The 24,107-nt window shown below is 37.1% G+C and overlaps 1 protein-coding gene across 2 annotated transcripts in view; it reads right to left on the bottom strand.

Moving 5' to 3' along the window:
• Positions 1–24,107, bottom strand: part of MAGI3 (membrane associated guanylate kinase, WW and PDZ domain containing 3) — a 293,074-nt gene that overhangs the window by 32,406 nt on the left and 236,561 nt on the right. For both annotated transcript variants that reach the window (XM_025364094.1, XM_025364092.1), the window contains exons 9-14: positions 23,310–23,498; positions 10,908–11,513; positions 9,647–9,678; positions 6,769–6,925; positions 4,116–4,207; positions 2,232–2,424 (exon numbers count right to left, since the gene is read on the bottom strand). In XM_025364094.1, the coding sequence (XP_025219879.1) occupies positions 2,232–2,424; positions 4,116–4,207; positions 6,769–6,925; positions 9,647–9,678; positions 10,908–11,513; positions 23,310–23,498 (1,269 nt within the window). The remainder of the gene's footprint in view (positions 1–2,231; positions 2,425–4,115; positions 4,208–6,768; positions 6,926–9,646; positions 9,679–10,907; positions 11,514–23,309; positions 23,499–24,107) is intronic.

The raw sequence follows: 24,107 nt of genomic DNA, 5'->3' as shown, positions 1-24,107 counted from the left end.
GGCGGGATTACAGGTGCCCACTATCATGTATGGCTAAGTTTTGTTATTTTTAGCAGAGATGGGGTGTCACCATATTGTCCAGGCTGGTCTTGAACTCCTGACCTTGTGATCTCATTTTAAAGGAAGCTTTTAAAAGCTTCTGTGAGATTTGATAGTAAAAAATTCTTCTTAAAACTGTTTTAGTTCCATCAAGGTTTATAACATGGACCAATAATTTTAACGAAACACATAATGAGGAATGACACAATGAACTTCCTTTTAAAATCAATTATAAATATAATTTAGTTCAGTGACTGATACTCATTGATGTCTGTCTTAGAGGTTAAAGCATCAGGGCAGAAATGTTGCCCCATTGTAACAGTTTGCTACCTGTACAGGATTTGTCTCATATGATGTGTTTTGCAATTGCAGTTTCCTGAGTGATGATATAAGATGAGTTCATCATTAGCAGTTCTCAGCCTTCCACCTCCCCAACCCCCACCCCCCAACTTGCTGGGACACATAACAAGCTGTCCACATGAACAGCAAACACTTCTAGGCATAGGCAGGGTCATATGAAATTCCTGATAAATGGCCAATTAACCTACACCTTTTTCTGCTCTTTTATCAGAACTTGAGAATGGCACAAAGTCCTAATTGATTTTTTAAAAAGGGCATTTTTTTTTGCCATAATTTGGTACAAACCATCATTAATAATAACCACAACACACTGCAGTCATGTACATATTTATAAGCTCTCTTTTTGGCTGAAAATTCACATGGTTTTAATAATATGTTTTTTTCTTTTTTTTTTTTTCCAAAATGCATGGTTAGAATGTATTAGCTAAAACGTCTCCAACAATACCACACTACTATGAAACTTCTTCATGATTCTTTCCAGGGAAGAGCCAATTTGTAGGTTGTATAACATCACAATTTTACTGTAAGTAGTTACATTTGGCCTCCAACACAACCAAATTGAGGCAGTACTGCGTTACAAAATCTGTATGCATCTCTAAAAGGCTGGTATTTACCAAAGGAGGCAGCCGTTTACTTTGAATGTTGCAATAACAAATACAGTGCCTCATTTTTGAGAGTGAGGTAAATATTCATCCGATTAACAATTTATTAATGTCCACTTTGTACCAGACAGGCACTCTTCTAGGTGCTGAGGATACAGGAGATAACTAAACAAATAAAAAAATCATAGCTTCATGAGGCTTATATTCTTGTGCTACAGAGTTATATTTTTCTAATTTTAAAGTGGCAAGAATTCATTTATAAGACTTCCTAATTATTCATAAAGCTACCGATGAGAAACTATAAGAGATATTCATATCCTAATGTTATAGTTTAAACCCTGATCTCTGAATTAAACTGCAAGTTTTAATCCAGGCCCTACCTCTTACCAGTTATTTGTTTCTCAACCTTTCTCTGAGTAGTCATAGAACTAGACAATGACCTCATAGTGTTGTGAAGATTAAATAAAATAATTCATGCGTCTATGACATAGTAAGCACTCAATAAATGTTAAATTATACTAAAACTTCCCAAGTAGAAACATCCCACTTTCCCTTAGTAGTTCAGATTTCACTGGGATCCAAAAATCTTTGTACATTCAGCTAGTGGGATATCTTGGTATGACTAAATAACTTTTTATTTGCTATTAAAAAAAAAAAAATTTAGGCCAGGCATGGTGGCTCACGCCTGTAATTCCAGCACTTTGGGAGGCTGAGACAGGCAGATCATTTGAGGTCAAGAGTTCGAGACCAGCCTAGCCAATGTGGTAAAACCCCATCTCTGCTAAAAATACAAAAATTAGCCATGTGGTGGTATGCTACTCAGGAGGCTGAGGCAGGAGAATTGCTTGAACCTGGGAGGTGGAGGCTGCAGTGAGCTGAGCTCATACCACTGCACTCTAGCCTGGGTGACAGAGTGAGACTCTGCCTCAACAAAACAAAACAAAACCAAACCGGATTTAAATCAATACTCCCACCTATAATACCACATTTGCGAAATGCATCAATATATGAAAATAATCTTAATATAGAAACCCAAAATGTATTTTTTTATAGTAGTATTATTTCTGAATCCTTTTGTCTTTGCATGGCCTTCCACAGTGAGGCCTGGATCACATCAAATGAGTTATCTCAGATACTACTGAATGTAATAAAATAACAAAACTACACAAGAGGTAGATTAGTATCTTTGTTTCTTTTTTAACTTTCCAGAGCAGGAACAAGTTCACATACCTCCATAGAAGATCTTTCGTCTGACAGTTAGTAACACATGGCCATTTCGAGCAGCAGTCGTCATGAGGTCCAAGACTTGTTTGTGTGATTTCCCTTTAACAGGAATTCCATCAATGCACATTAGTTCATCAGCTGCACGGAGCCGACCATCTTTCTCAGCTGCTCCCAGGGGAATAATAGCCCCGATATATATCTGATAAGATAACAAAGTATAGTTTGGTCCACAGCGTAAAGTTTAGCTGAAGAGTTAAGGGATTCCTAACTTAGCATTGTGCAAACCAACAGATTTTTGCAGTTCAACTATGAAAACAGTCATATTCTAGAAAGGTATTATCTGGGAAAGTGCCCATTCTCCAAAACGGCACTTCAAATAACCACACTGTATTATGTAATCCCTTATAGATCCTCAGGGCTGTGTACAAAGGAAATAGAAAATACGAAGTTGTTCAATAACTCAAAATGCACCACCATTATCCCCATCATTACAATGAAACAAAACACTAAACTCAGAAAATATAAATCTGCATAGTAGCTATTAAAAGTCTGTTCAATGTCATCAGGCAAGATTTTCTACATACTGTTCACAGCAACTGAGATCATTCTCAATGGTACTCCCATCACATAAGACTAACAGTACAAGTTCAATATACACAGCACAGAGACATTTCTTCTTTCTAAATCTCAATGGGAACAGAGTGGCCTGAAGCTCACTTGTATCTAAGTGAACAAATCTGGTTCACTTTGCTCACCAGCATTAGAATCCTATTAATTAGGCAATTCTGAATGTTTGGGCTAGTTTCAGAGCTGCTAAAATCTGACATTCAAGAGAAAAGAAAGGTTTCTTCTAAGTTGTTTGAGACAAATTCTTAAAATGTCTAAGTTAACATTATGAGTATCAACAAAATAGGAAGCAACAAAACAAAAATACAAATACCACCAAGAACAATTAAAGTATCTACTATTTGTTCTACATAGGGCAACCTGCCTTAAGCTTTATGTGTCTCCAATGACTGTTGTAACTGTAACCAATATGACCAATTAGAACAAATTTATACTACAAAAATCAAATGTTCTATTCAGAAATAAGAAGCCTGTAATTTTTAAAGATTATTGTTCTTCACCTAACTTCCAACCATAATATAGTCTTTTTTGATATTATATAAAAGAAAATGCAAATATGTTCTTAAAAATTCTATAGAACACATTACTTCTTTGTTATTCAAACCAAGAGCAAAACTTAGAAACAAAACCCACTACATTTGTTCTCTAAAACAAGTTTATGTGAGTATCATATGTAAACAAAATCCTAGACTTCAAATGCTTTGCAAATATAACCCTTATGCCTCTGGACAAAAATATTAATTATTTTATATTCCTCTAGTTTCAAAGTAACAGATGAAATGACATGCAAAGTACTGAGCATGAAAATGCCAACCTATTAATAAAATGAGGTGAAACAATATACACAGGCTCATGCCAACCATTTATGGAACATTCAGCAGAAGTAATAGTGGGAAGGAGGACATGGGATTATAGGTTTCTTAGAGAAGGAAAATGTCTTAGACTCTGTTTAATGAGGGCAAAGGAAAATACAAACTTAAAATAAGCTTTATGTAGTTATTCACATAGAGAAGCAAATAAATTAATCACTGTCTAATTTGCAGCTGACATATTCAGTTTTTACTCACAGTTTTTAGCCTCAGCTACACCCCAATAACTGAGGGACTATGATACTAATAGAAATGCAGTTCTTCCTCATACTAATGAAACTGTTAGAGGAAAAAAAAAACTTAAAACACAAAACAAAACACACCATAATCCACCAAATCACCACTCAACACGTTTGAACAGGAAACAGCCATGTTCCAAAGAAGTGACACTTACAGACTGGTCAGGTCCATCTCCTCCTAGCACCCTGAAGCCAAACCCTGACTCTTGTTTTCGAAGAAAAACATCCAAATCTTTGGTATTTGGTGCTAAGGAAAATCAGAAAATATAAATATTTTGATTTATTTTAAAAGGACTAAAACAAAACAAAGTTCAATATTTAGTAGGACATTATAGAGTAAGACAATAAACTATAATCTCAGAACTTTTTAATATGTGAAAATTTGCACAGGAGTGTAACACACACACACAATTCAACTATAAATCCTTGTTTTGAGCTCTAAGCAAAACTGTATCAAGACTGTTTAGAAGCATTTACTCTCACTTCCATATACTCAGTATTACACTGTCATTAACTTCTAATGCTGTCCAATCAATATAACAATGTTGAATTCAGAATGATCAAACTTGAGTTTGATATTTGACAGGTGCAAATGACCTAACTTAACACTTGGGTAAGGTACATTAAATCCTAGGAAAAGAGTGCCTATAAAATACCTTATTCCTGCTCTCAAGCTAATACCTTTCTCTCAGAAAAGTATTCCATATGAACTACTTACCCAGCCTGGTTTTGCAAAATGATAGCATTTTAAATGAAAATAATTAAGAACTAACATTTATTATTAGCCCCGTTTTCTAGGTGGGAAAACAGGGTCTAAGTAAGTTGGCCATTGCCACACAGCAAGTGGTGAAGCTAAGATTTAAATCCAGGTTGATTTCCAGGGTCTAATCTCCTAACCCATACTATCCTACTCTGAAAGGGTAGGTTGTATTCCTTAGAATATTAAGCAGGAGGATTGCTTGAACCTGGGAGGCGGAGGTTGCAGTGAACCGAGATAATGCCACTGCATTCCAGCTTGGGCAACAGAGCGAGACTCCATCTCAAAAAAAAAAAAAAAAGAATATTAAGTCACAAAAATCTATTTCATGACTAAAATTTTTTCGTTGGGAAAATATTAATGTTATTTATAGGTAAGAAGTATTTACTATAAAGAGAAAAGAAATAAACATGTCAGGGAACTATATAAAAAGTGAGATTAGTCAATTCCTGATAATATTCTATAGAGGCAATATCTTTTGATATATACTTCCTATTAAAATTGTAGAACTTTGAGATTAAGAGTCCACTTTGGGAAGCCGAGGAGGGTGGATCACGAGGTCAAGAGTTTGAGACCAGCTTGACCAACATGGTGAAACCCCGTCTCTACTAAAAATGCAAAAATTAGCCAGGCGGGGTGGCGTACACCTGTAGTCCCAGCTACTCGGGAGGCTGAGGTAGGAGAATTGCTTGAATCTAGGAGGCAGAGGTTGCAGTGAGCCAACTCCAGTTGCCACTCCAGCTCCGGGTGACAAAGCAAGACTCTGTCTCGGGAAAAAAAAAAGTCTTGAGTTCAACTCACTTTTTTATGGGTGAAGCCTGATGGGACTGCAGAGTTTATACCAGTATTAACAATGTATCAGGCTATGAATGGAAAGTATGAAGAAAGGGATTCTACATAGTTATGCTAACTGAAATGATTGCTTTGCTATGCATACAACTGGTTTTCATCTTTCTGAATATGGATTGGTATTATCAAGATGTAGTTCTGCAATTAATTAAATAAGCATTAAGTCAATACACATATATTCCACTTGTACATATCTTTTCCAAAGTAGATTTACGTCTATTTCTAAGAACAAACAAATTTTAAAAAATTATACCTACTTAAATCTGCAATTTTACTTTGGAAAAGATGTATCATTAGTAAGTGAATTAGTAGGAACATGCATGAATTTCTGCCTTATGTGGTCTCTCTTTTTATCTCTCAGCTGTACTCCTTTAAGGAGTCAATTCTTTAGTTTCCTCTTCAAATTGCACACTCTTCCTCAAATTGCATTCACCTCTGATTCATCCTTCATACTCCTGCCAGAGAAACCTTTCTAAAACACAAAACTATGTCTTCCTTACAGTTAAAGGCATTCTGTGGTTCTCTGTTATTTGTATGACCAACTCCAGCTCCCCTTGAGGGGCATAACTGGCCTTTCTCAATCTGTTCCTACTCTCCTCTGTGACTTTCCTTGCCAATTGCACCCAGCGAAAGTGAATTACTTGCAGAACCCAAGTCATGCAAGACCAGTGTGCACGTGCTATTCCTTCTGTCTTTCCCTTTTATCTTCCTGATAGACACTTTTTCATCCCTGATGACTTAGCTTTGCTTCTAGTATGAAGCTTTTCCTGACACTTCCTACTGCCCACGCTGATAAAACTGAGTATTCCTTCTTTGGATCCCAATTTATCCTTTCATCTTTCTATCACTGTACCTGTTAGGCTTATTACGTGTACTTACTTGTATACTATTTGATTACATATTTGCCTTTTTCCATTTAGTTCTAATAATATTTTTGGGTGCAGGTCCTATGTAACCTATTTATCTCTGTATTCTAGTTACCTAGTATGGCATCTGGTAGATAACTAGCACTTAAAACATGATTTTGAAAAAAATGAATGTGTGAATGTTGAATATACATGGAAGAAGTCCAGAGTTCTATTAAAATGGTAATGAAGGAATAACTTTTCAATATGCTTCTGAAAGATGGGAAGGCCCTAGTCTAAAATAAATCCAAATTTATCTTGTTACATGCTTTCCTGAAGTATTCCACAACTACTTACGTTTATCTTCATATAAAGTCTTAGATTTCAGGTAGACCTCAGAAGGATCCAATTTTGGGGATCCTGACCTGATAATGCTGGGTGGAAAAGGCATAGGCTGAGGAATAGGCTCATTTATGGCCTCCAAACTTCCTGAATTTTCCTTTTTATCTGTTTTCTGAAATGGAAAAGGGCCTTACTTAGTATTTTTTAAAAATCAGATGGTTGATTAATTCATAAAACTGATATCTGAAATGGATATGTCAACTGATTATAGTTGTAAAGGTGGCAGGATCAAAGACACAGCAAATTTACAGTTACAGGAATTCATTTTCATAGCAAGGTGTATTTGAAACGTATTTAACTTAAATTAGAAAAAGGTTTCCAGTAATATCAACTGAAGAGCCTTAGTTAGTCCTATGTTTAAACAATTTTGCCCTTTTCTCCACCACCAAGACACAAATTGACTTTGAGATGAAGATAAATAAAAATACAACACAATATGGCACTTCTAAGTAAAGTAGGAGGAAGATTCAGAGAATATCTTCATAAAATTCTTGGCCCGGCCCACTTCCCATTCACTGAGTTTAATTTCTAAGGAAGATGTTTAAGATAATACTCTTTCTAAGAAAACAGGAGAGGTTAACTCTAATTTAGGTTATAAAGATGGCACTGTGGAAACCCTGCCTGGCCAATTCATACATATTAAGAGAAAATGTACCATGCGAGACAATTAGATAAGGGAAAACACAGTAGCATATTTTGATATTTTTCCTATTCAGATAGCACTTTTCCAAGATAATAGTCAAGCAAAATGACTTATTTAATAAAATGTTAACAATGAAATCCAATAAATAGCCCAAGGAATATGGTTTTGAGACCAGTTTGTTTTCCTGGATTATTGTTAGGAGAGGGAGATTATGGATGTTTGTGATCATTAACAATGACTAGAATGCAGGGGCACCGGCTTGTCAGGGAGTAATCAGGGGTCAGCCACTACAAAGTGTTGGCCTAGAGGGGACCCTTCAATCTCCCGGACCCAGTGAAAAGGGAGAGAAGCTAAAGGTAGTCTCCCACCATTTCCCCACACATCTTAGCATTCTGTCAGAAGCGGTTAAAGTTCATCAGACCCTTCCATCAATTATAAAGCATTAGGGCCACTGCGGCTGCAGTGGCATCCATTATGAAATAGATATGGTGGCACAGGAATTAAAAATGATTACTAGAGGAACCAGAGAAATGTAGAATATGTGCAATTTGAACTGGATGGACAAAAACAATTTCTGTTCACACTAGACCCAAGTAGTATAAGCAGTCAATGAAAAGGGCAGAAGTTGGCCAGGCATGGTGGCTCACGCTTGTAATCCCAGAATTTTGGGAGGCCGAGGTGGGCAGATCATCTGAGATCAGGAATTTGAGACCAGCCTAGCCAATGTAGTGAAACTCCATCTCTACTAAAAATATAAAAATTAGCCATGTGTGGTGACGTGCACCTGTAATTCCAGCTACTGGGAGGCTAAGGCACAAGAATTGCTTGAACCTAGGTGGCAGAGGTTGCAGTGAGCCAAGATCACACCACTGCACTCCAGCCTAAGTGATGGAGTGAGACTCTGTCTCAAAAAAAAAAAAAAAAAGAAAGGCCCCAGAAGCTGAGTGATTCTTTTTAATCCATAAAACAGCAAATTTGCAGAGGATTCCTACTTGGTGGGCTAGAAATAACTAATTCATTTAATATAACCATCTATAGTTTATGGTTATGGAAGGCCATCTTTCGATTTTGAGATAAAAGACTCCAAATGAGCAAACTAGAACTAAATTAGAATTTTAAATAAAATTGTCTTTATATCCAAAACATTGCGGATATTTAAATAGCTACAAATGTGCACCTCGTAGAGTTTCTTCCACAAAGCAGTATTTGACGCACCCCTTTTAAAGTTCTTACTTTCTGCACAGGTCCTTAAATAGGCTACGTGGTCATTCAGAAGAATGCCAAAGACACTGTTTCAAGTCTTTCACTTTGACAACAAGCACATTTAGCACAGAAGGCCACAATTACTCTAGAAGTCTTGTTCAGTTAGCAGGATGTGGTGGTTCATGCCTGTAATCCCAGCACTTTGGGAGGCTGAGGCAAGCAGATCATGAGGTCAAGAGATCGAGATCATCCTGGCCAACATGGTGAAACCCTGTCTCTACTAAAAATGCAAAAAATTAGCTGGGCGTGGTGGTGTGCACCTGTAGTCCCAGCTACTTGGGAGGCTGACGCAGAATTGCTTGAACCCGGGAGACAGAGGTTGCAGTGAGCCGAGATGGCGCCACTGCACTCCAGCCCGGGCGACAGAGCAAGACACTGTCTCAAAATAAATAAATAAATAAATAAATACATAAATACATAAATAAATACATAAATAATAAAAAGAAGCCTAATTTAGTCTTAAAAGTAAGAAGATTATCTAAAGGTGCATGCACATTTATAGTCCCCACAAAATTATGTGAACTACTACGTCTTCTCTTCAGGCAGGGGCAAGACGATGTAATAATTTATCATCTGTCTTAATGTTTAGGTCCTTCCTACCTTGTTTCTCTGAAACACAAAAGTAAAAAGACCTCTAGGTTGGTTCTTTGATGGGTTCACATTTTATAACTTAGAGAACAGGATTGTTGGTACAATAGGCCTTCAGCAGTCCTCCAGTTGCAATACTTACCCAGTGGAGCACATCTCCTCACTAGGGGGCTTTTTCAAATGCTTCCCTAGTTTCTGATAAATACAAGCCAAGGGCAGTATGCCTCCTAACTTCTCCCGGTCGATAATCATCACCACAGTGAGCCCCTCTTACAGAGGGGAATGTGGCATCTTTCTCAGTGTGTTGGGGAAAGGATTTGAGGACCAGTGGATACTCACCATTTTGGTAGTTTTGGTTGGTGAAGGAGGACCTTAAAAAAAATGAGCCAAAGTTTAAAACCAGAGGATGCATTCCCAGATCACAAATACTGCTGATGTTTATGATAAAACTAGCTTCAACTTTTAGTAGGCTAGTAAATTCTGTGTCTAACCTCCTATGTAGCAGGTATTATACATATATTATCTCATTTCATTTTTATAACAATCTGAAGGCACAAATGTTATGACCATCTTATAGAGAAGGTAAACTAAGATTCTTTCCTATACCAGAGAACCAGTAAGTGGCAAGGCAGGAGACTGACATCAAACCTGTATGACATGGAACTTTGGTGTCTTTGTTACACTTGTTGAAGCCCTGGCTTACTCTCAAGCACTCACATAGAGATTTCTACCTTACTCGTAGCACATTCCACCATCACTCAGAGAAGAAACCCATATGAATCAAAGAAATGAGAATAAGAAAAAAACTCCCAAAGAAGCTGAAGTGCTCATTTGCCTCAATAGTGAAAAGTAAAATCCAGAGAGATAAAAGAGTAAGTGGTTAAGTTTTATTCTTTAAGATACTAGTCACTTATAAGTATGGATTTAAGAAAGCCTATTAAAATTAAACTTTGTGATTATTCCTTGGAACTGGATTTGTAAATGTCTGGGAGCAGTTCATGTCAGCAGATGACCTTGAAAAATAAAAATTCTATTTCTCTCACATAAGCACTGTGCGGTTTAATTAACATCTACAGACAGATACTAGAGCTTAAGATAAAAGCTTTATGAGCACAAGCTATCATGATTGCCTCTGCAGAACAGATTAGCACACCATCCAACATTTTACTTATCCACAGAGATGCTAGCTCTTTCAAAACATCTTTGGTGCATTACAGAGGTCCAGATGATGCACCATTGGTTGAAAGAGTCAATTTCTATTACTGTCATCAACAGAGAAATGAAATTAACAGGATGTATTTCATTTGAAGTATCACAATGCTGTGACTCTCTCTAATCATTAAAGCCAAGAATCAGATTTTCAAAAGAATACAGAGGGAAATAAATCCATAATGGACATGAACGAAACCACTAATAACTTTTTAAAAACTGCTGAAAAAGATACTGCTTATGGAAACAATCAGACAGAACCTTAAGGAAAATGTGCACTAATTACTAGTTAAGTCTGCTGGGAACACATATTCTAAACTGTAAGGAAGGACAATCAATGGATATAAATGCTTGAACACTGAAACTTTTTCTATGTGGTGCTTTTACTTACCTCCTCTTAAGATAAGCAATGGTACATCGGCACCTACTGGAAACTGCTTTAGCACCTCTACCACTTGGAGATGTGTTAAATTCTGCACATTTTGATGGTAAATTTCCTTAATTATATCTCCTTTCTGAAGGCCTTGACACCACTGACTATCCAGTATCATTTTCACCTTCTGTCCAGTAGGGCTGTCGGCAATTGCAAACCCAAACCCTTTAGGGCCCTTAATCAAAGGGATAGTCACTAGTTCAGGCTGGGAGCTGCCTGACGATGCCATGGATACTCTCTGCTCACTTGTATCTGATGGTCCATTGAGACCATCACCAGTCAAAGTGTGTCCCGATTTTCCATTCTGCTCCAGAACCATTGTTCCTGGCTTAAAATCCTGAGGATTCATGCAAGTCTCTCCCTTGGTTAATGGCTGTCCATTGATGACAGGGGTAGCAGCAACAATATCCACGACAGGATCTTCACTGTCATCAGGAAGTGGATAACCACGACATAAAGTGAGGTTTACATACTGATTGACAGGTACCAATTGAAACATCTGGACAACATCTGCATGAGTATGACCGAGGACGCAGTTGCCATTGATGTCTACAATAACATCACCTGGTAAAACATAATCATATTAAAAATATTAAAATCAACAAATAAGTTAAATTTTTGCTAGAGGGGCAAAAATAACTACAATTTAGTAACAAAATTTGAATTTTGGAAACCTCTATTAATTGCTGAAAAGACAGATTTCTAACACAGACATTCTCCCTTTTCTAACTCCTCTCTAAAAAGTATGTATGTCTAAAATCCTACTTATTTCAGTAGCAAAGAATTTTCACTTCAAGCTCAAGTGAATCATTAAAAAAACCCTGATAATTTATATTATCATTATTAGTATACCCTCTGAGTCGTATCTAAGTAGCCACGCAAAGCTATGCACATTGTAGCAGGTATTTAGTACAGGAGCAAATAACTCCACTGACTACTTGTACAAACTGTATTATATTTTTTGAATACATTAATTTTTTTATATATGTGTATGTATGTTTGTATGTATGTATATATACATACACTGACAAAGATGCTATCCTTAACCAAACTCTAGACAGGCTCCTCTGAGCTCTTTTTTCAGCAGGCCTCATCCTTGGCATGTCCTCCAGAGCCCAGCTTTAGCAAGAATTCTGCTAAGTTGGTTTAGCCAGAATCACCCAGTCTTGATATATGGTCTAAGTCCTCACTCCCCACCATTCTCCAGGTGATTATCTGATCGCCTCAGCCTGCATTCAGCAAGAATCCTGTCACATCCCTATAATAGCCAGAAATCCTCCTTCACCCCGATACATACATATATATATATATAATGTTTTAATTTTACTTTAAGTTCCAGGATACAAGTGCAGAATATGTAGATTTGTTACATAGGAATACGTGTGCCATGGTGGTTTGCTGCACCTATCAACCCGTCATCTAGGTTTTAAGCCCCACATGCATTAGCTATTTGTCTTAATGCTCTCCCTCTCCTTGTCCCCCAACCCCCAGCTGGCCCTGGTGTTTGTTGTTCACCTCCTTGTGTCCACGTGTTCTCATTGTTCAACTCCCAGTATGAGAACTGAAGTGTTTGGTTTTCCGTTCCTGTGTTACTTTACTGAGGATGATGGCTTCCAGCTTCATCCATGTCCCTGCAAAGGACATGATCTCATTCCTTTTTATGGCTGCATAGTATTCCATGGTGTATACCACATTTTCCTTATCCAATATATCATTGATGGGTATTTGGGTTGGTTCCTGTCTTTGCTATTGTAAATAGTGCTGCCAATAAACATACGTATGCATGTGTCTTTACAGTAGAATGACTTATATTCCTTTGGGTATGTACCCAGTAATGGGATTGCTGGGTCAAATGATATTTCTGGTTCTAGATCCTTAAGGAATCACTACACTGTCTTCCACATTCATTGAACTAATTTACACTCCCACCAACAGTGTAAAAGTGTTCCTGTTTCTCCACAGCCTTGCCAGTATCTATTGTTTCTTGACTTTTTAATAATCACCATTCTGACTGGCATGAGATGATATCTCACTGTGGTTTCGATTTGCATTTCTTTAATAATCAGTGATGTTGAGCTTTTTTTCATATGTTCGTTAGCCGCATAAATGCCTTTTTTTGAGAAGAATCTGTTCATATCCTTTGTCCTCTTTTTGACGGGGGTCAAACAGTCTATCTTTAAATACCACCTTATGTCTTGAGTTTAAGAAGCCATTGGCTGGGCGTGGTAGCTCAGGCCAGGCGTGGTGGCTCACATCTGTAATCCCAGCATTTTGGGAGGTCAAGGCAGGTGGATCACCTGAGGTCAGGAATTCGAGACCAGTCTGGCTAACATGGCAAAACCCCATCTCTACTAAAATATTTAAAAATTAGGCCAGATGCGGTGGCTCACGCCTGTAATCCCTGCACTTTGGGAGGCCGAGGCAGGTGGATCACCTGAGGTCAGGAGTTCGAGACCAGCCTGGCCAACATGATGAAACCCTGTCTCTACTAAAAATACAAAAAATTAGCTGGGTGTGGTGGTGCATGCCTATAATCCCAGCTACTCAGAAGGCTGAGGCAGGAGAATAGCTTGAACTCGGGAGGCAGAGGTTGCAGTGAGCCAAGATCACGCCACTGCACTCCAGCCTGGGCAACAAGAGTAAAACTCCATCTCAAAAAAAAAAAAAAAAAAAATTAGCCAGGCGTGGTGGTGTGCGCCTGTAATCCCAGCTACTTGGGAGGCTGAGGCAGGAGTATCACATGAACCCAGGAGGCGGAAGTTGCAATGAGTCGAGATTCTGCCATCGCACTCCAGCCTGGGCGACAAGAGTGAGACTCAGTCTCAAAAAAAAAACAAAAAAAAATTAAACAAAACAAAAGCCATTGATTACAATGTACTTTAAAAATTCATTCTACTTTGAGAAATATTGAACTGAAGATTAGAATGATGTTAATTTATGAATGTATTTTCTTATAGTATCCTTTTTTTGCAGCAATTTTGAATTTGATTTATAAATCAGATTTCAAATGGTGAAACAAGCAACAAAAAATTCAACAGAAGCAAACAATGCATTATTGAAGACACTGAAAAGTCAGCTTAATAAATCCCTCTAAAAGTTGGTTTTGCTTTCCTGATTTTACATTAGTATGAACATTTTGGTTGTAGAATCATTACCACTCGACGGTCATCAGTTGGGTATTTTTTAACACAGTCTTGACTTAAAATTTGACCCCTGTTGTCTCATCAATTTGCTTTTATTTGAATATGATTATTTAAAAGGTTATTGCCAAATAAAAGTGCTTTAATTTGTTCTGATGGGTTTTAAGAAACTCAATCTGGTATTAAAGCTCCCAGAATTTTCATGGAAATATTGTATTGTCATGCAAATTAGATAAGCATATTAGACAAATATGAAACTATATTTTGAAATCCTGACAGCATACACAATAGCTAACACGTGTTTCATGGACAAAATGTTGAAAAGGTCAAAACTGAAGACAAAAGAACCTTACTATTAATTTTAATCTCTAAAGTTTGTTAACTTTATAAAGTAATAAAGTAGAATAAAAATAATTTCCTTTACAAGTATAACTTTTGATTATTTTAAGTTTTCTTGTTTTAAGTTTTTGTTAACCTCAGTGGGAAAGCATAATATGAGAGATCAAAAAATACTATGACAATTCAACCATCCGAATGTTGGTCCATATTTTCATGGTATGTGAAATAAGAGAGGATTAGAAAAGTCTAGCAAACACTGAAAAAAGCAACCTCAGTATAATACTAAAATCTTTCTGGAAAACAATGCTTAAACTTCCCCCCGCAATCAGAAATTAGTCTTCAACTTTCTCCAAGTGCCTGAGCCACAAACACTGCCAGCCATATTAAAATATCCAGCAATTACCAAGTAAAGGCTTTAGGAAACTACAGAAAAGACAAGTTTATACAACTTTATAAAAATGGTAATATTTATGCCTATAATTCTTAACATAGGAGTTCAATTTAATAACCAGTAAGATTAAGGAAGAAAACAAACTTGGGAAAAACTGCAAGATTGAACAATTTGATACCATGATAAATACCATAAATGACCTTTTTTCAAATTAGATTATAGGTAAATGCTAACTCCAAAAGTATCCTTTATAATTCAAGAAAATCAAACAAATAGTTTTCTGAGATGATTAATAAATCTTTAGTTTTATATAGTAAAAGGATTATCTCAAAATTACATAAAATATTTCAAAATATTAATGAACTTAATGTTTTCTCCAACAGTTTTCACCTATTTGTAAAATGGTCCACCATCAAAGATAATAGGCATTTAGTTTAGAGGATAGATGGTGACAGAGGGCAGAGCAAGGTCGTGGGATAGAAGCCTACACTACTCATCCCCCTGCCCCCACAGAAACACCAAATTTTAACAACTAACTACATACTAAAAGTACTGTTACAAGAGATAAAAAGCAGGTGAGCAATCACAGTGTCTGGTTTGGACTTCGTATCACTGAAAGAGACACTGAAGAGGATAGGAAAGGCAGTCTGGAATTGCCAGTGCTACCCCTCCCCCATCCTCCCTGCAGTGGCGGAGAGAATCTGTATGCTTGGGAGAGGGTGAGCACAGCAATTGTGAGGATTTGCATTGAACTCAGTGCTGCCCTGTCACAGTGGAAAGCAGAACCAGGCTGTAATCAGCTGATATATGCCAACAAAGGGAACATTTGGGCCGGCCCTAGTCAGAGAGGAATTGCCCATCCCAGTGGTTGGAGACTGAGTTCCGGCAAGCCTCTCCACTGGGGGCTGTAGTGCTCTGGGGCCCTGAGTGAAGAGGGGCAGTCTAGGCCACAAGGACTGCAATTCCTAGGCAAGTCCTAGTGCTGAGCTGGGATCAGAGACACCTGACTGCAACCTATGAGACACCAGCCAGGGCAGCTAAGGGAGTGCTTATGCCACCTCTCCCTTACCTCCTGGCAGCGGCCACCTGGTATGGAGAAATCTACGTGCTTGGGAAAGGGAGAGTACAGTGGCTGAGGGACTCTTCATTGAACTCAGTGCTGCCCTGTCACAGCAGAGACCTGGCAGATTTCATCACCTGCCTACTCAAGAGCCCCTGGGCCCTGAATAACCAATAACAATACCCAGGTAATAAATACACCACAGACACTGGGCTCTGAGACATGCTGGCTTTAGGCGTGACCCAGCACATTCCCTGCTGTGGTAACTATGGTGAAACACTGCTGCTTGAGAAAAGTAGGGGGAAAGGTAAAGGTGACTCTGTCTTGCAGCTTAGGTACCAGCTCAACCACAGTAGGGTAGACCACCAAGCAGGCTCTTGAGGTCCCTGAGTCCAGGCCTAGGCTCTGGCTCAGCACTTCTGGACCTGGCCTGGATCAGAGAAAAGCCCACTGCCCTGAAGGGTGAGTCCCAGGCCTGACAGCACCCATCACAAACTGACTGAAGAGTGGTTGTGCTTTAGGTGAACATTAGCAGTGGCCTGGCAACACCCCCACACCCCCACATAGGCCAGTGTTGGTGGCCACAGGGAGAGGTTCCTCTGTCTGTGGAAAGTGAAGAATGGGAAGAATTCTGTCTTGTGGTTTGAATGCCAGCTTACCCACAGTAGAATAGAATACCAGGTAAATTTCTAAGGTTTTTGACTTCAGTCCCTGGCTCCCAGACAGTATCTCTGAATCCACCCGGGGCTTGGGGGAGCTCACCATCCTGAAGAGAGGGACACGAACCTAGCTCACTTTGCCACCAGCTGATCATAGGGCCCCAGGGCCTTCAGTGAATTTAGGTGGCAGCCAGGTAGTGGTTACAGCTAGCTGTGGGCAAGATCCAGTGCTGTGCTGGTTTCATGTCTCACTCAGCATAGTCCCAGTGGTGGTGGCCACAGGGATGTTTATGTCCCCCAACCCCCAGTTCCAGGAGGCTCAGCACAGAGAGAAAGAGAGAGACAGAGAGTGAGAGAGTGAGAGAGAGAGAGAGAGAGAGAAAGATAGAGAGACTTTATTTGTTTGGAAGAATGTAAGGGAAAAGAACAAGAGTCTCTGCCTATTAATCCAGATAATTCTTCTGGATCGTATCCAAGAATACCAAGGTGGTCCTTATATGAGTCTGCAGGAACCACAGTGTTATTGGGTTTAGGACCCAAGTTCCTTTGAATACCTGGAAAGCCTTCCCAACAAGGATGGGCACAAACAAACCCAGCCCGCAAAGACTACAATAAATGGCTAACTCTTCAATGCCCAGACACCAACAAACATCTACAAGCATCAAGACCATTCAGGAAAACATGACCTCACCAAATGACCCAAATAAGGCACTAGGGACCAATCCTTGAGACACAGAGATACATGACCTTTCAGATAGAAAATTAAAAATAGTTGTTTTGAGAAAACAACAACAACAACAAAAAAATCAAGATAACAGAAGAAATTCAGAATCCTGTCACATAAATTTAACAGAGACTGAAATAATTAAAACAAATCAAACAGAAATCTAGAGTTGAAAAATACAACTGACATGCTAAACAATGCATCAGAGTCTCTTAACAGTAGAATCGATCAAGCAGAAGAATTAGTGAGCTTGAAGACAGCCTATTTGAAAATATACAGTCAAAGGAGACAAGAAAAAGAATAAAAAACAATAAAGCACACCTACAGTATCTAGAAAATAGCTCCAAAGGGCAATTCTAAGACTTATCGGCCCAAAAGAGGAGGTACAGAAAAAATGGGGTAAAAAGTTTATTCAAAAGGATAGTATCAGAGGACTTCCCAAACCTAGAGAAAGATACCAAGCCCATGAAGGTTACAGAGCACCAAGCAGATAGAGCACCAACCGAAAGAGGACTACCTCAAGGCATTTAAAAATCAAACTCCCAAAGGTCAAAGATAAAGAAAGGATCCTAAGAGCAGTAAGAGAAAAGAAACAAATAACATACTAAGGAGTTCCAATATGTCTAAGAGCAGACTTTTCAGTGGAAACCTTACAGGGCAGGAGAGAGTGGCACGACATATTTAAAATGCTTAAGGAAGAAACCTTTTACCCCTGTAATAGTGTATCTGGCGAAAATATCCTTTAAGCATGAAGGAGAAATAAAGACCTTCCAGACAACAAAAGCTAAAGGATTTCATGAACGCTAGATCTGCCCTATAAGAAATGCTAAAGGGGGTTCTTCAATATGAAAGAAAAGGACATTAATGAGCTATAAGAAATCATCTGAAGGTACAAAACTCACTGGTAATAGCACACAGAAAAACACAGAATATTAAACTGTAATTGTGGTGTGCAAAATACTCTTAAGTAGAAAGACTAAACAATAAACCAATCAAAATAATAACTAGAACAAATTTTCAAGACAAAGACAGTACAATAAGACATAAAGAGGAACAACAAAAAATTAAAAAGGAAGGGATGAAGTTAAATTGTAGAGTTTTTATTCATTTTCTTTTTGCTTGTTTGCTTCTTTGTTTATACAATCAGTGTTAATTTGTCATCAGTTTGTAATTATGAGTTATAATATAGTATTTTCAATCCTCCTGGTAACCTCAAATAAAAAAAACACACAATGGATACACCAAAAATAAAAAGCAAGAAATTAAATCATACCACAGATAAAATCACCTTCACTAAAAGGGAGACAGGAAGGAAGGAAAGAAGGAAGAGAAGATCACAAAACAATCAGAAAACAAATAACAAAATAGCAGGAATAAGTCCTTATTGATCATTATTAATAACATTGAATCCATATGGACTAAACTCTCCAATCAAAAGACACAGAGAGGATGAGTGAATAAAAAATGCAAGACCTGATGATCTATTGCCTAGAAGAAACACGGCACCTGTAAAGGTACACATAGACTCCAAATAAAGGACTAGAAAAAGACATTCCATGCCAGTGAAAACCAAAAACAGTAGGAGTAGCTACATTTATATCAGACAAAATAGATTACAAGACAAAAACTGCAAGAAGAGACAAAAAGGTCATTATATAATAATAAAGGGGTAAATTCAGCAAGAGGATATAACAATTGTAAATATATATGCATCCAACACTGGAGTACCCAGATACATAAAAGCAAGTGTTATTTGCTTTACTAGAGCTAAAGAGAGAGGTATTTTATTATATATTACAATTATATATTATATATATTTATTACATAATATATGATATATATTATTAGAGCTAAAGAGAGAGAAATATACCTCAACACAATAATAGCAGGAGACTTCAACATTCCACTTTCAGCATTAGGTCTTCCAGACAGAAAAATCAACAAGGAAACATCAGACCTAATCTGCACTATAGACCAAATGGACCTAATAGATATTTATAGACTATTTCATCCAATGGCTGCAGAATATATATTCTCCTCAGCACAGCATCATTCTCAAGGATAGACCATATGTTAGGTTACAGAAGAAGTCTTAAAACATTCCAAAAAATTAAAATTATATCAAGTATCTTCTCTGACCGCTATGGAATAAAATCAGAAATTAATAACAAGGGGAATTTTGGAAACTATACAAACACATGGAAATTAAACAACAGGTTCCTGAATGACCAGTGAGTCAATAAAGGAATTAAGAAGGAAATTGGAAAAATTTCTTGAAACAAATAATAATGGAAACAAAACACACCAAAACCTATGGGATACAGCAAAAGCAGTACTAAGATGGAAATTTATAGCTATAAGTGCCTATAGATATAAAAAAAGAAAAACTTCAAATAAATAACCTAATGATGCATCTTAAAGAACTAGGAAAGAGCAAATTAAACTCTAGATTAATAGAAGAAAAGCAGAAAGAGTAGAAATAAATGAATTTGAAATGAAGAAAACAACACAAAAGATCAATGAAACAAAAAGTTGGTTTTCTGAAAAGATACAATTAACAAACCTTAGACTAAGAGAAAAAAAGAGAGAAGATCCAAATAAATAAAATCAGAGATGAAACAGCAGACATTACAACTGATACTGCAGAAATTCAAAGGATTGTTAGAGACTATTACGAGCAACGATATGCCAACAAGTTGGAAAACCTAGAAGAAATGGATAAAATCCTAGACACACACAACTTACCCAGATCAAACCACAAAGAAATCTAAAACCTGAACAGACCAATGACAAGTGACAAGATTGAAGCCATAATAAAAAGTCTCCCAGTAAAGAAAAGCCCAGGATCTGATGGCTTTACTGCTGAATTCTACCAAGCATTTAAAGAAGGAGTAATACAATTCCTACTCAAACTATTCTGAAAAACAAAGGGAAGAATATTTCCAGACTCATTCTATGATGCCAGTATTACCCTGATATCCAAACCAAAGACATATCAAAAAAAGAAAACTACAGGCCAGTATTTCTGATAAACACTGATGTAAAACTCCTCAACAAAATATTAGCAATCAAATTTGACAATACATTAAAAAGATCATTCATCATGACCAAGTGGGATTTATCCCATGAATGCAAGGATGGTACAACATATGCAAATAATTAGTGTGATACGTGGTATCAACAGAATGAAGAATAAAAACTATAATCATTTGAGGCAGGTTGATCACCTGAGGTCAAGAGTTCGAGACCAGCCTGGCTAACATGGTGAAACCCCATCTCTACTAAAAATACAAAATTAGCGGGCATGCTGGTGAGTGCCTGTAATCCCAGCTACTCAGGAGGCTGAGGCAGGAGAATCACTTGAACCCAGGAGGTAGGGGTTGCAGTGAGCCGAGATCACGCCACTGCAGTACAGCCTCGGTGACAGAGACTTGGTCTAAAAAACAAAACAAAACAAAAACAACAACAACAAAAACTATATTCATTTCAACTGATGCTGAAAAAAATTTGATAAAATTCAACACCCCTTTATGATAAAACTCTAAAAAAACTGGGTATATAAGAAACATACCTCAATATAATAAAAGCCATATATACAACAGAGCCACAGCTAGTATCATACTGAATGGGGGAAAAACTGAAAGCACTTCCTCTGAGATCTGGAAAATGAAGATGCTCACTTTCACCACTGTTACTCAACACAAGACTGGAAGTTCTAGCTAAAGCAATCAGCAAGAGAAAGAAATAACAGGCATACAAATTGGAAAGGGAGAAGTCAAATTTTCCTTGTTTTTAGATGATGGGATCTTATATTTGGAAAAACTTAACAACTCCACACATTAAAAAAACTATTAGAACTGATAAACAAATTCAGTAAAGTTGCAGGATACAAAATCGACATACAAAAATCAGTAGCATTTCTATATGCCAGTGAACAATCTGAAAAAGAAATTTAAAAAGTAATCCTATTCACAACAGCCACAAATAAGATTAAATACCTAGGAATTAACTAAAGAAGCGAAAGATCTCTACATCAAAAATTATAAAATACTGATGCAAGAAACTGAAGAAGACACAAAAAAGGAAAAGATATTTCATGTTCATAGTTGGAAGAATCAATATTCTTCTCAATACTACCCAAAGCAATCTAGAGATTCAATGCAATCTCTATCAAATCTCTATCAAAATACCAATGACATTCTTCACAGAAATAGAAAAAACAATCCTGAAATTTATATGGAATCACAAAAGACCCAGAATAGCCAAAGCTAGCCTGAGGAAAAAGTACACACAACTGGAGGAATCACATTACCTGACTTTAAATTATCCTACAGAGCTATAGTAACTAAAGGAGGATGGTATTGGCATAAAAACAGACACATAGACCAATGAAACAGAATAGAGAAATCCATACACCTACAATGAACTCATTTTCAAGAAAGGTGCCAAGAACATACATTGGAGAAAAGACAGTCTCTTCAATGGTTCTAGGAAAACTGGATATCCACATATAGAAGAATGAAACTTGACTTCTATCTCTCGCTGACTTCTATCTCTGCTATATACAAAAATCAAAACAAGGTGAATTAAAGACTTAAATCTAAGACTTCAAACTATAAAACTAGAAAAAGAAAACACAGGGGAAACTCTCCAGGACATTGGTCTGGGCAAAAATTTCTTCAGTGATACTCCACAAGCCCAGGCAACTAAAGCAAAAATGGACAAACGGGATCACATCAAGTTAAAAAGCTTCGGCATAGCAAAGGAAACAGTCAGTCAAGTGAAGAGACAACCTACAGAATGGGAGAAAATCTTTGCAAACTATCCATCTCACAAGAGATTAATAACTAGAATATATAAGGAGCTCAAACAACTCTATAGGAAAAATCTGATAAAAAATGGGCAAAACATTGGAACAGACATTTCTCATGAAGAAGACATAGAAGACATAGAAACAGGTATATGAATAGGTGCTCAGGTCATTGATCATCAGAGAAATACAAATCAAAACTACAATGAGATATCATCTTGCCCTAGTTAAAAATGACTTTTATCCAAAAAGACAGGCAATAACAAATGCTGGAGAGGGTGTGGTGAAAAGGGAACCCTCATACACTGTTGTTGGGAATGTAAATTTGTACAACCACTATGGAAAACAATTTGGAGGATTCTCAAAACACTAAAAATAGAGATACCATACAATCTACCAATCCCACTGCTTAGTATATAACCACAAGAAAGGAAATCGGTATATTGAAGAGATATCTGCACTCCCATGATTGTTACAGCACTTTTCACAATAGCGAAGATTTAGAAGCCACCTAAATGTCCATCAACAGATAATTAGATAAAGAAAATATGGTACATACACACAATGGAGTACTATTCAGCCATAAAAAGAATGAGATCTTGTCATTTGCAATGACACAGATGGAAATGAAGATCATTATGTTAAGTGAAATAAGTCAGGCAAAGAAGCAGAAACTTTGCATGCTCCCATTTCTTTGCAGATACTATAATTAAAACAACTGAACTAATGGAGATAGAGAGTAGAAGGATGATTACCAGAGGCTGGGAAGGGTAGTTGGGGTTGGCGGGGGGTGAGAGGGAAGTGGAGATGGTTAAGGAGTATAAAAAAAATATAGTTAGAAAGAATGAGTAAGACCTAGTTTTTGATAACACAATAGGGTGACTACAGTCAGCAATAACTTAATTGTACATTTTATAACTAAACGAGTATAAATGGGTTGTTTTTAACACAAAAGATAAATGCTTGAGGAGATGTATACCCCATTTTCTATGATGTGGTTATTACTTATTGCATGCCTGTATCAAAGTATAATATCTCATGTATCCCATAAATACATATACCTACTGTGTACTCATACAACTTTTTTTTTTTAATTAGAGGATAAGCTATTTTAATACTGGAATCTCTCTCTTTAGTTACATAATTTAATTCTTTCTCTCTATGTATATAAAATCTCTTCACTATAATTTTTGTTATAGCATCACTACTCTTCAAACAATTATCAAAAATTTGTAACCTGGTGCAATTTTCCCATCCTGAGCTGCGGGACCATCTTTCAGCACATTTTTCACTTGTAGGAACTCATCAGGTCTATCTCCGCCAATAATGGTAAAACCAAATCCCATTGTGCTTTTTTTCAGTGATGCTCGAACAAGGACACCTTTAAGTTGGGATGGATCTCTTGTGAAGTCTGATTTTTCCATATCTGTGCCAAAATGAGAAGTGGGTTTGAGAACAAAAATAATTACAATGAATATAGCACTCAGTCAATCTTTTTTAATATAACTTAATGTTATTCTCAACTTTATCTCTTTCTCATTGCCTTGTCTGCACTTACTTTCAACCCAGAGTCCATTATATGAAGTTAAAATGACACAACCTTTAGTACTCAATTGCTGAAAGTTTGGATACTATTCAACTGTACTATAAAACTCAGCATCTACTGAGTTTTATGTGCAAAGTACGATACCAGGAGGATGAGGCCAAGTGTCACAAACTTATGAAAGAGAGTATATTGAGAATTTTTATAATTCACAGTTCAGGCTTTCTGCAGTCTTTAATTTATAACTGATGGAAGGAGTGAATCTTTTTACTATCAGTAAACAGCTTCATATTTCTATCCCTTTCACTCGTGTTTAGTAGAAAATTTAGAAAGAAAAACACATCTTCTTTTGAAATGCCCATTTTTAGGGGTTAGATGACCCTAGTGATTCACATCTGCAAATAACAACCTCCTTCCAGAACTTCTTCTCTCTTCTCCTCAACCATGCGTGCCATTAGGGAAGTGACAAAAACTGAGAGAATCAAACTGTAC

This window comes from Theropithecus gelada, chromosome 1 (assembly GCF_003255815.1).
Source record: "Theropithecus gelada isolate Dixy chromosome 1, Tgel_1.0, whole genome shotgun sequence".
Taxonomy (NCBI): Eukaryota; Metazoa; Chordata; class Mammalia; order Primates; family Cercopithecidae; genus Theropithecus; species Theropithecus gelada.
Note: the sequence above shows the minus strand (reverse complement) of the source record. Positions and strands in the feature narration are given on the sequence as shown.